General features: G+C 35.8%; 1 protein-coding gene across 1 annotated transcript in view; it reads left to right on the top strand.

The window, feature by feature from the left end:
- Positions 1-18,268, top strand: part of NCAM2 (neural cell adhesion molecule 2) — a 251,778-nt gene that overhangs the window by 150,652 nt on the left and 82,858 nt on the right. Inside the window, exon 12 of the mRNA XM_068967942.1 lies at positions 13,339-13,512. Within this exon, the coding sequence (XP_068824043.1) occupies positions 13,339-13,512 (174 nt within the window). The remainder of the gene's footprint in view (positions 1-13,338; positions 13,513-18,268) is intronic.

Raw genomic sequence — 18,268 nt, 5'->3', positions numbered from 1 at the left:
TCACAATAATATTTTTGTTAAGATACTTTATACATATCCTTCTAATGAAGATATGAAATTAGTGAGTTTCCCTCTTTCCAACTATAATTAAAAAGCATGGAATCATATTGAGTCAAACATGACTGAGCAACTAACAAGATAAAATTAGAAAATATGTATTCATGATGAGTTATTATGTTATTGGAAATATAATTCAAATGCTCCAGTTATCCTCATATTCCAAAATTTTGTGATGAAAAGATGCTAAAACTTTGTGTCAGAAAAAGATTCATTCAACAGAAATTGTTATAAACATATAAAAATGAATTGGACACTGTGTCTTGGATAGAAAACATCCATCTATATATCAACATTAATAAATATAATTCCTTTGATGAGATTCCTTTATGTAATGCTTATAATGTTTAGTCTTTCCTACAGAGTTCAAACACTGAATGTATAATTTGATTTTAAATAAAATATTATGAGAAACATTATATAGAAGTTGAAATATTTCAAAATATTTTTAATACCACAGTTTAATATTTCATTGGCCTATTTGACCAGGTAAAACATCAAGATCATTTGACTTACTGTATTTTACCCTGTAACATATTACTTTGCTCCTAAAAAATGATAAAGCAGGCAAATTAGGGTGAAATTTTGTACTAGATATACAGTGAGAAAAGGAAATCTACATTTTTTATTTCAAAAATATATTCTCTATTCTTCCTTTCCTTCCTTCCTTTTTTCCCCCTCCTGAATAATTTAGTCCTGCATCTGGCTTCCCTGGTGGCTCAGATGATAATCAATTTGCCTGCAATGCAGGAGACCCAGGTTCAATCCCTGGGTTGGGAATATCCCCTGGAAGGAAATGGAGGCAATCCACTGGAGTTTTCTTGCCTGGAGAGTTCCATGGACGGAGGAGCCTGGTGGGCTACAGTCCATGGGGTCGCAAAGAGTCAGACACAACTGAGTGACTAACACTTTCACTTACATTTTTCACATCTGAGCAAAGTGGGTATTTTTATGTGGATGGGGTAGGGCATGGCAACCCAGCATATGATGTTTGACACTGAATGTAGTGAATGGAGTTAAATGGTTTTCATTTGTTCAGTGTGAGGTGTTGGAGCTCAGGCTCAGTGAAAGTATGTGCCTGTTGTAAGACAGAGACAGCAACCCAGAGAAGACTATGGGAGCTTGATCAGAATAAGGAGAGTTTTCAATAAAACAATGGGGGCAGTGATGAATGATTAATTTCTACAGTTTGTAGGGTTAGCATGACTAATATATCATGGCTAATAAAACCAATATAATTATGTCACCTTTGGGGAAGAGATCAGTAAATGCAAAAATTAGAATGATCCAGAGCTGATGATTGAGTATTGGGGGTACTCTGGTCTTGTGTACATAGCTGGATAGAGAAAAGAAGTGGAGGGATGTGTGTGTGTTCAATCACTTCTACAGGGAGCTTCGTTTTGCCAGGAATGTGATTTAGAAGAGAATTTGTAAAATAATTCTACACACTGAGAGAACTTGAGAGCTACAACATCCCAATAACAAAACAGCACGCTTAGCAGCCAGTTCTTAGTTTTTAAGTAACATTCTTCACTATGAGTGTAGTCAAAGCTATGGTTTTTCCAGTAGTCAAGTACAAATGTGAGAGTTAGACCATAAAGAAGGCTGAGCACCAAAATTTGATACTTTTGAATTGTGGTGCTGGAGAAACACTTGAGAATCCCTTGGACAGCAAGGAGATCAAACCAGGCAATCCTAAAGGAAATCAACCCAAAAAATACATTGTAAGGACTGATGCTGAAGCTAAAGCTCCAATACTTCGGTCACCTGATGCAAAGACTGGACTCATTGGAAAAAGACCCTCATGCTGGGAAAGACTGAAGGCAAATGGTGGGAATGGTAGCAGATATGAGATAATTATGTAGAGTCACTGACTCAATGGCCATGAATTTGAGCAAACTCCAGGAAATAGTGGACAGGGAAGCCTGGTGAGCTGCAGTCCTTGGGGTCACAAAGATTTGGACATGACTTAGCAACTGAAAAATACAGCAGCTGAGAGTAGCTAGGTCTCTTTTTAAAACTGGCTAATTCTAGGACATCATAGATGATGAATGCACAGTAGTATCTGATAAGGGAATAACAATCTTATTTATTATGGACATTGTATTTTTTTTAATTTTAAATTTTTATTTTTACTTTATTTTACTTTACAATACTGTACTGGTTTTGCCATACATTGACATGAATCCACCATGGGTGTACATGTGTTCCCAAACATGAACCCCCCTCCCACCTCCCTCCCCATAACATCTCTCTGGGTCATCCCCGTGCACCAGCCCCAAGCATCCTGTATCCTGCATCAGACATAGACTGGCGATTCGTTTCTTACATGATAGTATACATGTTTCAATGCCATTCTCCCAAATCATCCCACCCTCTCTCCCTCTCCCTCAGAGTCCAAAAGTCCACTCTACACATCTGTGTCTCTTTTGCTGTCTTGCATACAGGGTCATCATTGCCATCTTTCTAAATTCCATATATATGTGTTAGTATGCTGTATTGGTGTTTTTCTTTCTGGCTTACTTCACTCTGTATAATCAGCTCCAGTTTCATCCATCTCATTAGAACTGATTCAAATGTATTCTTTTTAATGGCTAATACTCCAATTGTATTTTATAAAACAATTCATAAATTTCACTTGATTTGCCACTTTATTCCTTCAAGACTTTTCCTACCTCCTTTTATCACACAAGCTAATACTAGGAGACCTACTGAGATCTCCTGTGCTATGCTTAACAACTGATTTGGTTTAACCTCAGTTCAGGACTCTGTACTTACCCCTATTAAATTTCATCTTGTCCATTTGAGCTCATCCTTTTAACCTACTGAGATCCTCTCAAACCCAGTATTTTTGCTTTCTTTCTCAGATACATTTAATTCACAAATACCATGAAGCAGTCATTTGTATTTTCATCTATGTCATGGTTCAGCCTATTCAAGTCATTTTCAAGAATAGATACCTTCTTACAGGTTAAGTTGGATCAATTGAACAGAATTCTGTTGATATGTAATTATAGTCAATCTACTTGCCCTTGTACCTGGACTACATTTTATCTAGACCTTTGTTCCATGAAATGTGAAAGCAGCTTGAAATCAGTTTGTTGGAAAACACACTTTCTTCAGCTAAATATAAAACTAAGTTTCTCTTCAGCTCAGTCTCTCGGTCGTGTCTGACTCATTGTGACTGCATGAACTGCAGCATGCCAGGCCTCATTGTCCATCACCAATTCCCAGAGTCCACCCAAACCCATGTCCATTGAGTCGGTGACGCCATCCAACCATCTCATCTTCTGTCGTCCCCTTTTCCTCCTGCCATTAATCTTTCCCAGCATCAGGGTCTTTTCAAATGATTCAGCTCTTCACATCAGGTGGCCAAAGTATTGGAGATTCAGCTTCAACATCAGTCCTTTCAATGAACACCAAGGACTGATCTCCTTTAGGATGGACTGGTTGGATCTCCTTACAGTCCAAGGGACTCTCAAGAGTCTTCTCCAAAACCACAGTTCAAAAGCATCAATTCTTCAGTGCTCACTTTTCTTCACAGTCCAGCTCTCAAATCCATACATGACTACTGGAAAAACTATAGCCTTGACTAAACGGACCTTTGTTGGCAAAGTAATGTCTCTGCTTTTGAATAGGCTATGTAGGTTGGTCATAACTTTCCTACCAAGGAGTAAGCGTCTTTTAATTTCATGGCTGCAATCACTATATTCAGTGATTTTAGAGCCCAGAAAAGTAAAGTAAGCCACTGTTTTCACTGTTTCCCCATCTATTTGCCATGAAGTGATATGACCAGATGCCATGAAACGCTGGACTGGAAGAAGCACAAGCTGGAATGAAGATTACCGGGAGAAATATCAATAACCTCAGATATGCAGATGACAACACCCTTATGGCAGAAAGTGAAGAAGAACGAAAAAGCCTCTTGATGAAAGTGAAAGAGGAGAGTGAAAAAGTTGGCTTAAATCTCAACATTCAGAAAACTAAAATCATGGCATCTGGTCCCATCACTTCATGGGAAATAGATGGGGAAACAGTGGAAACAGTGTCAGACTTTATCTTTTTGGGCTCCAAAATCACTGCAGATGGTGACTGCAGCCATGAAATTAAAAGACGCTTACTCTTTGGAAGAAAAGTTCTGACTGACCTAGATAGCATATTCAAAAGCAGAGACATTACTTTGCCAACAAAGGTCCATCTAGTCAAGGGTATGGTTTTTCCAGTGGTCATGTATGGATGTGAGTTGGACTGTGAAGCAAGCTGAGCACCAAAGAATTCATGCTTTTGAACTGTGATGTTGGAGAAGACTCTTGAGAGTCCCGTGGACTGCAAGGAGTTCCAACCAGTCCATTCTGAAAGAGATCAGCCCTGGGTGTTCTTTGGCAGGAATGATGCTAAAGCTGAAACTCCAGTACTTTGGCCACCTCATGCAAAGAGTTGCCTCATTGGAAAAGACTCTGATGCTGGGTGGGATTAGGGCAGGAGGAAAAGGGGACGACAGGATGAGATGGCTGGATGGCATGACCGACTCAATGGACATGAGTTTGAGTGAACTCTGGGAGATGGTGGTGGACAGAGAGGCCTGGTGTGCTGCAATTCATGGGGTTGCAGAGTCGGACATGACTGAGTGACTGCACTGAACTGAACTGAGCTGAATATGTAATATTTAATATGTAAGTTTCTCTTACATAATCAGTTTTGGGATATCTAGCCTGAAAAATCTACACCTTTCTCTTTTTTCCTATACTATAAGGTAAACTTTTATCTTCGAAAATTACCTGGCTTATTGTAGACTTAGATGAATTATTGAATGTATAAAGGGTTCAAAATGCTTCGCTTGATTTGCTTATGAGTCATAGTTGTGTGTATGTGCTTAGTCGCTCTGTCATGTTCGACTCTTTGCAACCCCATGGACTGCAGCCCTCCAGGCTGTAGTTTAACTGACAGTTAGCTGTGGTACATATACACAATGGAATATTACTCAGCCATTAAAAAATACATTTGAATCAGTTCTAATGAGGTGGATGAAACTGTAGCCGATTATACGGAGTGAAGTAAGCCGGAAAGAAAAATACCAATACAGTATACTAACGCATATATATGGAATTTAGAAAGATGGTAACAATAACCCTGTATGTGAGACAGCAAAAGAGACACAGATGTATAGAACAGTCTTTTGGACTCTGCGGGAGAGGGAAGGGTGGGATGATTTGGGAGAATGGCATCGAAACATGTATAATATCATATAAGAAACAAATCTCCAGTCTATGTTCAATGCAGGGTACAGGTTGCTTGGGGCTGGTGCACTGGGATGATCCAGAGGGATGGTACGGGGAGGGAAGAGGGAGGAGGGAGGGGGGTTTGCGATTGGGAACACGTGTACACCTGTGGCAGATTCAGGTTGATGTGTGGCAAAACCAATACAATATTGTAAAGTTAAAAAATAATAATTTTAAGAAGTAAATTAGCAAATAAAATTGAAAACAATTATTCAGAAGTTTAGTGTCACTACCTGTGAGGAGAAAATTTTAAACATATGTGATCACATGATGTTAAAAGATCAATAGAATAATGATTTGATTTGGCATTTGAAGCCAATGAGATGGATAAAGAAATTAGGAATTTGCAGTTTCAGATGTGCTATAGATTGGGTATAATGTTAGATTAACCTCACACTTGAAATAGGAAAAATATATAAAATTTATTGTAAATAATGTGGCCACTCAGAGCCGAATCAGATGAAACCCATTTCAGCATTATCCTTGAGGTGAATGCAGTTGATATATACAGTCTGCATGGCAGGGTCTTGCTAAATCTAGGAAACTCAATTCTTTATATGAGAATTCCCTTAACATTTGGGACTTTTGTCAGATAGAGACTGATAAATAAACCAGGAGATAATACTTTAATATGGAGACATGGGTGGTTATAAAATTATTTGAGAAGTAGGGGAGAGGGAAGGCATGACTTCAAGGTCTTAATATACCTCAAGTGAGGTCCAAAGTCAACTCTACAACTGCTCATCAGAGGTCAAGAAACTCTGCAGTCAAGCTACCCTTCTATTGATTTCACAGCCCCTGGCACCACAAATTGAATAGACTGTGGAGTAAGGAGTCCAGGTACTTCTGTAATCCACATCTGTATGTCCTCTTATCCACATGCACCTGCTCAGAAGAATAGGAATGGCACTCACACTGGTTCAGCATGTTAAACCATGAAGATGCGCCACTCATCCTAAATGCCTCTATGATGATAACAACCATAGCAGCAAATGAACCTAGGGAATAAAGGTTTTAGCCTTCCATTTCTTTTGGTGAAGAGGAATAGCATAGTGATAGAAATGGAGGAGGGGTATCATTCGAAAGTATTTGAGATAAGGATTCAAACACCATTTTAGAAAAATTGATTACAAATATTTAGAAAAAATATTTAAAAAAATCTTGCAAGATTGACAAATACCAAATTGTTCTGATTGATCTAAGTTAAGCGATATTACACCCTCACTGCTGGGGAAAGAGATGAGTCAATGTCTCTGAACCACTGTATCTTAATTGCCATCTTCCCAGCAATCCAGCAAACCAAAGTTTCAGAAGTAAAGATGTTGGGGTAGAAACTCAAAGCAGCTAAGTTTTGTGGTAGGGAAACTAATGAAGAGCTTGTTTTCTGAGAAGAGAGTAGAACTGCGGAAAATTTGTCCATTGAGAGATCTTTTTAATTCATCGTAATAGGACAGAGAAAAAGAGAGACTGAAAGTCCAAAGAAAAATAAAAGGAAGAGAAGAGCTCCCTGATGACAGTGTTCTGCAGAAAAGTAAAAGTAATAGCATTCTGAGATGAAGGGTTTGGCCTTGGAAAAATCAGAGGTTGGACGTCCATGAATCCAGAAGTGATAGGGTACAATTTGAGTGAACAAACATGATGATTTCTATAAGCCCCTACATTATCATGACTCCTGAAGAAAAATTGTTTTTTAATCTCATGATTCATCATCAAGTTGAAAATGTTTTTAAAACATTTACTTATCTAAGATATCCTTTGTAAGTACATTATATTCTTCAACTCTCTTTTCCTCCTCATGAATATCTTGGGGCATGTGCTTTCAAGAGTCTGCTTTATAGGGAGTATATTCATTTTAGGATGCTGTTTTGTTGTTAGGCAGGGGAACATAATATTTGATGTATTGTTTTGAATTTGTTTCCAAATATCTATGTGTATGTATGTCTATACATGTCTGTATGTATATATGTGTATGTGTATCTATATATGTGCATATAGATATGCATGCACATATATATCCGCTTATTGCCCTCTTTGTTATTAACCAGGTTGTTTATACTCTCACTTTACTTACTGGTTCCTTTTTATTTAATTGTATTGTTTTATTTTATCAGAATTAAATTCAGAGAAGCAACTCCTCTTATTATTCCTTTACCTGTTACAACATATAAATGATTACCAAGAAAGATTTTTTTATGTTTTCTCCTTTATACTTTGATCAAACCATCAAGCCATCAAACCATGTGACTTTAGACATATGCTTAAATATCAAAATTTACATCAATGTTATTTAGACACTGAGAGCTGTTTTAAAGAAAGGGTAAGTGGAATGATATTTGTAAATACCCTGTGATGTATATCCCCATTAACTTACCCACACAACAGCAACTTTAATGCTGTTATTATTAATATTTTGTTTAAAATAAAACTGATACTAAATGAGCTTTATTTACCTAGAATCATACATCAACTTCACAGACGGTCCCTGTGTGACTCCTGGACTGTGACACCAACTCTTTGCTACTATACACAGCAAAAATTTCTAAGCTGAATCTTAGTATTGTATCTTTTACCTACCACTTGACTGAATATTGAAAGATGTCAGTGGATACAAAATAAAGTGATAGTAAGAATGTGGTTATCAGGGAAGGATAGCAAAACTATGATGACTAATATTTACTAAGGGCTTATTATTAATATATTTCAAATTCTGGCTTACATGTTTTTCATTACTTAATGCAAGTAACCTCCCTAGTGTGGACATTATTCTAATCTCCATTTTGGGGAGAAAAATACTGACTGTGGAAAAGATTAACAGACATGTCCAAGGTTGCAGCTGACAAAAGACCAGACTTTGGATTTATAAATTCTGATGATATATATCCTGGTGCTTCACCCAATCCTATGTTGGTACTAGAAGAGATGAAAAGGAAAAGTAAATATAAATAAAGTGTTTGTACAATTATCCTTTTTATTCATTCAGTGATAGGTGGCATTCTTTTGTTATTGAGATGGAAGGATCTAAGAACTAATTTACAAAACTACGCTAACAATGATAGGAGTATTGTGGATGAAATTCAACATCTACAATCCCTATTTGAAACAGTGGGTTGTGTTTGATCATTTTTTAAAATATGATCTGCTTGAATACACCCAGTGAGGTTAGATATTTCAGGATCTTTTCTTTTTTAATATAAATTTATTTATTTTAATTGGAGGTTAATTACTTTACAATATTGTATTGGTTTTGCCATACATCAACATGAATCCGCCACAGGTTATACACATGTTCCCCATCCTGAACTTCCCCTCCCTCCTCCCTCCCTGTACCATCCCTCTAGAGGGTCATCTCAGTGCACTAGCCACAAGCATCCAGTATCATGCATCGAACCTGCACTGGCGATTCGTTTCGTGTATGATAGTATCCATGTTTCAATGCTATTCTCCCAAATCATCCCACCCTCTCCCTCTCCCACAGAGTCCAAAAGACTGTTCTATACATCTGTGTCTCTTTTGCTGTCTTGCATACAGGGTTATCATTACCATCTTTCTAAATTCCATATATATGTGTTAGTATACTGTATTGGTGTTTTGCTTTCTGGCTTACTTCACTCTGTATAATAGGCTCCAGTTTCATCCACCTCATTAGAACTGATTCTAATGTATTCTTTTAATGGCTAATACTCTATTGTGTGTATGTACCACTGCTTTCTTATCCATTCATCAGCTGATGGACATCTAGGTTGTTTCCATGTCCTGGCTATTATAAACAGTGCTGCAATAAACATTGGGGTACATGTGTCTCTTTCAATTCTGGTTTCCTCGGTGTGTATGCCCAGCAGTGGGATTGCTAAGGCAGTTCTATTTCCAGTTTTTTAATGAATTTCCACACTGTTCTCCATAGTGGCTGTACTAGTTTGCATTCCCACCAACAGTTTAAGAGGGTTCTCTTTTCTCCACACCATCTCCAGCATTTATTGTTTGTAGACTTTTGTATCGCAACCATTCTAACTGGCATGAAATGGTACCTCACTGTGGTTTTGATTTGCATTTCTCTGATAATGAGTAATATTGAGCATCTTTTCAAAGCAATCTATAGATTCAATCCAATTCCTATCAAGCTACCAATGTATTTTTCCCAGTGCTAGAACAAATAATTTCACAATTTGTATGGAAATACAAAAAAAAAAAAACTCAAATAGCCAAAGCAATCTTGAGAAAGAAGAATGGAACTGGAGGAATCAACCTGCCTGACTTCAGGCTCTACTACAAAGCCACAGTCATCAAGACAGTATAGTACTGGCACAAAGACAGAAATATAGATCAATGGAACAAAATAGAAAGCCCAGAGATAAATCCACTCACCTATGGACACCTTATCTTTGACAAAGGAGGCAAGAATATACAATGGAGTAAAGACAATCTCTTTAACAAGTGGTGCTGGGAAAACTGGTCAACCACTTGCAAATGAATGAAACTAGATCACTTTCTAACACCGCACACAAAAATAAACTCAAAATGGATTAAAGATCTAAATGTAAGACCAGAAACTATAAAACTCCTAGAGGAGAACATAGGCAAAACACTCTCTGACATAAATCACAGCAGGATCCTCTATGACCCATCTCCCAGAATATTGGAAATAAAAGCAAAAATAAACAAATGGGACCTAATTAAACTTAAAAGCTTCTGCACAACAAAGGAAACTATAAGCAAGGTGAAAAGACAGCCTTCAGAATAAGAGAAAATAATAGCAAATGAAGCAACTGACAAACAACTAATCTCAAAAATATTTCAGGATTTAGAAAGCCAGACAGAAAAGCCTAAGTTTGAGGTTGTAAAGAGGAGGAAGCTCCTGAATATCTCCTCAGGAAAGTAACATGATCAGAGTGGTGCTTTAGAAATATTGATTTTGCATTTCCATGCCATATGGATTCAAACTTGGTGGGCTGTCCAATAGAAGAGGAAGCTGAGAGCCACTAATGGCATTTCAGGAAGAAGCATATGGGGCATGGGCTTTGGAGTTCACAGTGCAAGCAGAAATGAAAAGATTTTGTTGTTCAGTCACTAAGTGGTATCTGAGTCTTTGAGACACCAAGGACTGTAGCACGCCAGGCTTCCCTGCCCTTCACCATCTCCCAGAATTTTCTCAAGAATTGAAATAAAAATAAAAATAACTTTGTGACTAATGCTGATGTGCATATCAGAGGTAGGATCAAGAATAAATGTGATTATGAAACAATTGAGAAAGTGGAGAGAAGAATTAGAGGTGTTAGTTTAGATGTCAGGCACTATTTACTTGGCCAAAGTCTGTACCTCTGTATCATATTTTTAATTGATGAAAATTGTAATTTATCATACATTTCCTGAGGCCTGAGTATAGCCCATCACTTTTTTCAACAGTATATCTGTGTATATATGTATGTATATATGCTTGCATGTATAAATTGTGTATAGCAAATAATTTTTCCCTTTCCTCAAGAAATTCATAATTTAGTAGTCAGTGGGTGGTTCGACATATAAAATCAGATTTTATCTAAAAAAAGATTTTAGAGCTTCACATTACAAGCACACTTTTCTTTTTAGTCAGGTAACAGAAAGAAGAGGCCAACAAAAAATAAATATAAATGAAAACCAAGCTAAGAGTCAAGAGGTCTGAGAATAGACAGAAAAGATACCCACTCACCTCTACTTTTGTGATGGTACATTTATGTTAAGATTAAAGGTTCAGTTGGTGTACCATGTCAGAGTATACAGCTTAGCAAATGGTGCATACTTCTGTACTTAGCGTAAGAACCCCAAACTGTGAACATACCATAGGGTCAAAGGTGGGAGCCCAGAAGTATCCCTCCTCTCTCTCTGCATGTGTGCTCAGTCTCTGTTATGTCCAACTCTTTGTGACCTCTGGGCAGTATCCCACCAGGCTCCTCTGTCCATGGGATTTTCCAGGCAAGAATACTGGAGCAGATTACCATTTCCTACCAGGGGATCTTCCTGACTCAGGGAACAAACCTACACCTCCTGCATTGGCAGGCAGATTCTTTACCTCTGAACCACCTGGGAAGCTCTTCCAGCCTCCACTAGTACTTAAAACCTTTTCTTTTGAAATGTGTCGTCAAACTAAATGTTATTGCTATGATTCCCAATTTAGTCCTAATTGATGTTACAGAGTCACTCAACATGGGGTCAGTCTTATGTGGAACAATCAATGTGTGTGTGTTTTCCCTCTTCTGCAAACTTTAGATCAAATCTGCAGATGAAAAGAAACTTTGGTTATAATCTAGCGATTAAAGAAACTTTGCTTTACCATCTAAGCCACCAGGGAAGCCCTGTAAAATTATATTGGGATGTATTCATATTCTGCATATTTATTCCTGAACCTTAGAGTTTTAGTATAATGCACTTCATAGGACTGTCAAATAATTTGCAATTACTAATTAGAGCTGAAATGTACACTGTTGCATTTCTTTACAATATTAATATCCAAAAGGCCATAAACCTGACCTCATGGCTCTTGTCCAGTGTCATTTGTAAGACATACTTTTATGTGATCTACAGTGCTCTCTTTTAACTCTAGCAAATAAGGCACATTTGACTCTCGACAGCCATTAGAGACTTTTATATGAATGTTTGATTATACTGAAACAAAAATTTACATTTGCTGCATTATTTTCAATCAAGTGATTTTCTTTTGAGAAAGTACATAGTTCCTGAGATGGAACTATGTACTTAATTTACATATTCATAAAATACCTATATATAATTTACCTAAATTGTATATATTTCTAATCTTTATGATTTTTTTTCAAATGTGAGATTGAAGAAAGACTGAGGCTGAGAGACAGAAGGGACAGAGAGAAATTCCTTTAATGTTTAACATGTCTCTAATTGCTCATGTTTTCAGAGCAGAGGTTTCATTGATTTCCTCATCAAGACTTTTTGCTCTTTTACACTCTCCTGTTGCTTGTTTGGCCTTTCAGATAATTCTTTACAAGGCTTTGTGTACTAGAAAATAAAGTGAAGTTTCACCCAAAAGTATCTGCTCAAGGGTATCTTCTTGCGTTTGAAGTAATATGAGTAAAGGATTATTACAAAAGCACACAGATGTATACTATCATGTAGGAAACAAATCGCCAGTCTATGTCCGATGCAGGATACAGCATGCTTGGGGCTGGTGCACGGGGATGACCCAGGGAGATGTTATGGGGAGGGAGGTGGGAGGGGGGGTTCATGTTTGGGAATGCATGTACACCCATGGTGGATTCATGTCAATGTATGGCAAAACCAATACAGTATTGTAAATTAAAATAAAGTAAAAATAAAAATTAAAAAAAAAAGCACACAGATAAAAGATTTTGTAACTGTTTCCTTTAATTGCAGGGATTAAAATGTAAATACCTGAACTAAAGGATTAAAACTTAAACATGTAACATTATTTTAATTAAATGATTCATAAGGGAAATTTTAAAAGATAGTTTAAAGTTTTATTTATTTCATAATGACAATTTCTCTAAAATTTGCCCAATTATTTAATATAATTTTTATAAACAAAAATAAATCTCACATTTTCACTAAAGATAATTATTTATGTTAATAATTCAATAAAATCTAGTTTTCCTGTATTTTACTTTCACCTGCCTTCTCTCTCTCTCTCTCACACACACACACACACACACACACACGCACACACTCATGAACTTGTTTTTCTTGAATGGAAATAAAATGCTTATATTGAATAGTAAAGATAGAAGTAAAACTATTCCCTTAATAAATGAAATCTGATATTGAATTGACTATTTTCTACAGTAATAAACATGAACTAGTGTATACTTTCCTATAATTTGACGAGATCATTCAGTGGTTTGTGCAAGCTTTGTAATTCAAATATATTACGTCATAGAGGCAGCAATTTTCCTTTCTTCCTAGTTCTCAGAGCACCGTAAATCTGAATAATGGCCATCCACATTACCTGGGTTATATTTCCTTTGTTTTTATTCCTTTGTAGATGTTCCATCAAGTCCCTATGGAGTGAAGATTATAGAGCTGTCACAGACCACAGCCAAGGTTTCTTTCAGCAAGCCGGACTCCCATGGAGGTGTGCCTATTAATCACTATCAAGTGGATGTCAAAGAAGTGGCATCAGAAACCTGGAAAATAGTACGCTCCCATGGAGTTCAAAGTGAGTCAATGATTTCATAGCGTGTTGGTTAATCCAAGCTCATCTTCAATATACCTGTATGGTTAGCTTTTAATTTTCCCTTCAATTGCTATTTTTATTTTAATGAGATAGGATGGGGAGACTTTCCCACTGTCCTGTTCTTCTTCAGAATTTATTAATAAAGAGTAGAAAATTTTCCATCTTTAGTAAAGTTTAAAGAGTTTTAGGAATTCTCCGGAGGTCCAATGGTTAGGACTCAGCACTTTCACTGCCATAGCCTGGAGTTCAGTCACTTGTTGGGGAACTAAGATTGCATGAGCTGCGTGGTGTGGCCAAAACTAAGATTTAAAAAATAAGAATTGGGAAAAATCACCAAAGTTTAATTCCAAGGGGAAAAAGTTTATATTTAAAGTTTGGGTGTTGTACATGCATGTACACCCGTGGTGGATTCATGTCAGTGTATGGCAAAACGAATACATTATTCTAAACTAAAATAAAGTAAAAAAAAAAAAAAAAAGGAAAAAAAATAAAGTTTGGGTGTTGGAAAAGAAATTGGTGACATGTTACACTTGAAAGCTGAATATTATCAGTTATCAAATTTCATTTATTAATATTTCTTTCACAAGTAGGTATGGAAGTCATACTGTAAAATATAGATGCCTTGCATATATACTTATGAAGCCACCTTTACAACTTTACCTCGCATGCTAACATTTACTTCAAAATTATGTTTGAAAAACTCAGATTTTTACTGAGAGCCATGACATTTTGATTAATAGAAGTAGCTAAATCTGAGAAGTTGAAACAGTTTACAACACTTCTTTCCACTTATGTAGAATTTCATCATGTGAATGTGTGATATTTCTGCCATTTTTAGGAGAAGAAACTAAATAGGAAACAATAGTAAATTAACATATTGGGACTCTGTTAATTGGGATATAGTGCTTCCCTGGTGGCTCAGATAGTAAAGAATCTGCCTGCAATGCAGGAGACCCAGGTTCCAATCCTCAATGGGGAAGATGCCCTGAATAATAGAATGGCAATCCACTCCAGTGTTCTTGCCTTGAGAATTCCATGGACAGATGAGCCTGGCGGGCTACAGTCCATGGGGTCGCAGACTCAGACACGACTGAGCGACTTATACACATACGCACAACTGGGACATAGAATAACATCTTGTGGCCCAAAAAGATAGTATAAAATAGTAAAGAAAGTATTGTTGCATAGTTTCCCTCTGCTGGCTCTGCCTTGACCCTAACATGTATGGTTTAAGGTTTCTATAAAAGGTATGAACCTTCCTGTGATGGTCCTAGTAAACAATGGAGACAGAACAGGTAAAATCACTCTAGACTCACCTGTGTTGAGTTGGCACAGATATGAAGACAAAAAATGTCAAGTCTGAACATTATAGAAATTGCACTTGGCAGAATATTTACATTGCCAGACCCTCCACAAGCTGGGTAACCCCATTGGGATTACCAACCCTAGCAATCTAGAATATGTGTCTGGCATTTGTTCTTCCTTTAGCAAGGAGATGTACCATTTTCATAAAGATATGGTAGAGATATAAAATAGCATAAGATCAGAATAGCAAATGCTTTATACTAATAGAAATATGAAATGTGGGATGCATAATGATGGTTATGTTTGCTATAAAGTTTGCATCAATAATTTGACTTTTAGAATATATGAGATAGTTTAGACTTAAACATTCTGCCTTAAGCACACATATTTCATTGAGTCGCTATAGTTTACTTTAAAAGGGATACTTCAATCTTGCTCACATTTTCATCTCTAGACAAGTTTAGGTGCTTCTAAAAATGCCTAGAATTATTTTTATACCGTGGCCAATCTACAATATCCTCTCGCAATCACACCTGTTTCGGACGTGATTTCAAGCTAAAGCTAAAATTCTCTCTTCCCCAGAATGAGTGGCAAGAAAGGAACTGCATATTTCTTACATTATATTGCATTTATATTTTAATATAGGCACTAGTGACAGTCGCTCAGTCGTGTCTGCACCTGTGGCAAACCCTAACTATCTTCTGTCTGAGTTACACCCAGGCATCTTAGCTGAAATGTCCATACTTACTATAATATCCTCTTTATCATGTATCTATTTAAAATAAAAATTAAAAGGCTGATTTCATTTCATAGACCTCAAAATTTTGTTGAAGTTTGAATTGTGAGACATAAAATCTGTAATGTATGTATCTATGTATAATTATGAATATATGTATACACAAACCTCAGAATTTGCATTCTTATTTAGCATTATTTTTTAAATTGTTTTCCATTGTAAAGTATTTATCTACTTTGAAGATGTTTTAAGGGATTCATATATTTTTGAATAATGAAAAAAATGATATTACTGTATATTTGTTTTATACTTTGTGCTAATAATTCATCTTAAACTTTGAGATTTTTAGGAACATAATCGTACTCATTGCCTTTGAGGCGTTTCTTAGAAGACTGATTTAGGTTTATCTGTATAAAGGTAGGTGCATATGGTCATGAACATTTCAGCTACTGCATCTTTTTGCCCTCAGAGTGGTTTTCTTCTAATTTGCATTAGTTTAGTGTCTGTTTAGTTACATTTCTGTGTATCTACAATACATTATATACTATTCATGTATCTGATTTCAATTGCCAATATCATAGTGAAAGTGAAAGTGAAGTCGCTCAGTCGTGTCCGACTCTTTGCAACCCCATGGACTGTAGCCTACAATGCTCCTCCATCCATTGGATTTTCCAGGCAAGAGTACTGGAGTGGGTTGCCATTTCCTTCTCCAGAGGATCTTCCCAACTCGGGGATAGAACCTGGGTATCCCGCTTTGTAGGCAGATGCTTTACCATCTGAGCCACCAGGGAAGTCACCTAGACATAAATATCAGCTCTTGCTTGATTGTAATGTCATTCAGTAGGAAATTTCCTGTTAGTAGATTGTGATTCTAAATGACTCATTAATTAATCTTCTGTGAATTTCAGTTGCTCACTCTGCATCTGGCTTAGAGGGCAATTGAAGACTGGACCTGTTGTTATATTCTTCTCCAAGGCTTAACTAAACCCTTAGTAATCATCCCAATCATTGATGTGATGCAAAACTAATTTTCAAAACAGAATTATGAGCAAATCAGATATCAAAAACTGAGCTATTCAGATATGGAGTGTGAGTCATCCTAACATTTAATTTTGAGTGAAATCTTGTATTACAGATGGAGTAAGACTTTTTGACTGTGAGGCCTACATGACATACTCATTACCATATAATTTAACATTTTGTGTTATATATACCTCATTGGGCACAAATGAAGAGAAAATAATAATCTTGCAAACTTGCTACTCAATTTTCAGTCTTCAAGCTGAAAATGAAAAATTAATATTTTAAAATATCAAGCTCTTTTTAACAGAGAAGAAAATAATTCTCTCAAATAGCATAATCTATTTCTATTGATTTGTGAAATGTTTAGAAACACACATAAAATCACAGCTAGAATCACACACAGAAGTCCTTCCAGTGTAAACCAAAATTATTATACACTTTGCTTTATTTAGGTCTAAGCTTATAGTAGAATTTCCCTTTGTTACTGAAAATAAGGGAGATAAGTTTTATTTGAACATAAGAGCATGTTCTAAATAAAAATTCATTTAAACTTTTACTTTTCCAAGTTCTTGCCTTTTTCACTAATCAAGGGATATAATAATTGACTATAATTCTAAAATAAATACCTGGTTGGATTTTTCAATCCTTTCATTGCATAGTTCCATTGAACTTTAAATGTGGCTTTGCAGGATGCAATTTCATTGTGTATATTTTAATTTATTGATGGCAATTTTAACATTAAAGTATTTAGTTTGTAAACATTACAGTTAAGATTATGTGCATGCTTCATGTTACATATAATTCAAAGCTTTTTATGCAGGTTTTAGTGTTAGTGAAAGATCTGTTTTAATTAAAATTTGAAAGAAAAAAAATCAATTTATATGGTAGAAAAAGCCATTTTCTTCTTTGAAAAGTAGCATTTAATAAGCATATTTTCCAAAATTGTTTTGAAGTATTTGTTTGGATTTATAACGTATAAATCTGTGTCTGATAGATCAGCAAACTGTTTTGAATAGAAGCTTAAATTGAAGTAGATTGAAGATTAGTACTGTCCTACTATATATATATTTTTTACTTCAACATTTATATTTTTTAGTTTGTTATCAATTTTAAATTTTCTAAATCCTTCACGATAGTCTGTTGTCAAAATTGTTTCTGCTCCCTGATTTTCTCCTAGACTTAATTTGTTGTTGTTTTTATTTATTTTATTCTCTGTCATTCACACTGGAAACTTTTCTCAAATATTTGGTGATCCTTGTCTAGATGTGTATACTAAAAAGTGAAAGAAAAAACCACTTGGTGCTGTTTGCAAAGACAGGGCTTCTCAGCCTTGTGATCAGTTTGTTCAACAGCTCCTGGTTTCTTCATTGGTAATTGAGGAACATATTGTATATGTATAATGCTATGTCTGCAGCATACATAATATTGTAAGAGGCCATGGTTCTATTAAATTGTCAATTAATTTTTAATGAAAATGTACAGATTAGGCTTCTTTCAATCTAAATGTAAAACTCAGAATTATCATTAGTGGAAACATTTTATTAATGCTATTAAATATAAAAATTTCTTCCATGGTCATTGTTGAGTATGAAACCTTTCTGCTTTTGTTAGTATTTTAAAATAATGCCAGTGATTATTTAAAATATAGAATAAAAATAATGAGAGTGAACATCA

This window comes from Capricornis sumatraensis, chromosome 1, assembly GCF_032405125.1.
Source record: "Capricornis sumatraensis isolate serow.1 chromosome 1, serow.2, whole genome shotgun sequence".
NCBI classification, from domain to species: Eukaryota; Metazoa; Chordata; class Mammalia; order Artiodactyla; family Bovidae; genus Capricornis; species Capricornis sumatraensis.
The sequence above is the reverse complement of the archived record's forward strand: the minus strand, read 5'-3'. Positions and strand labels throughout refer to the sequence as shown.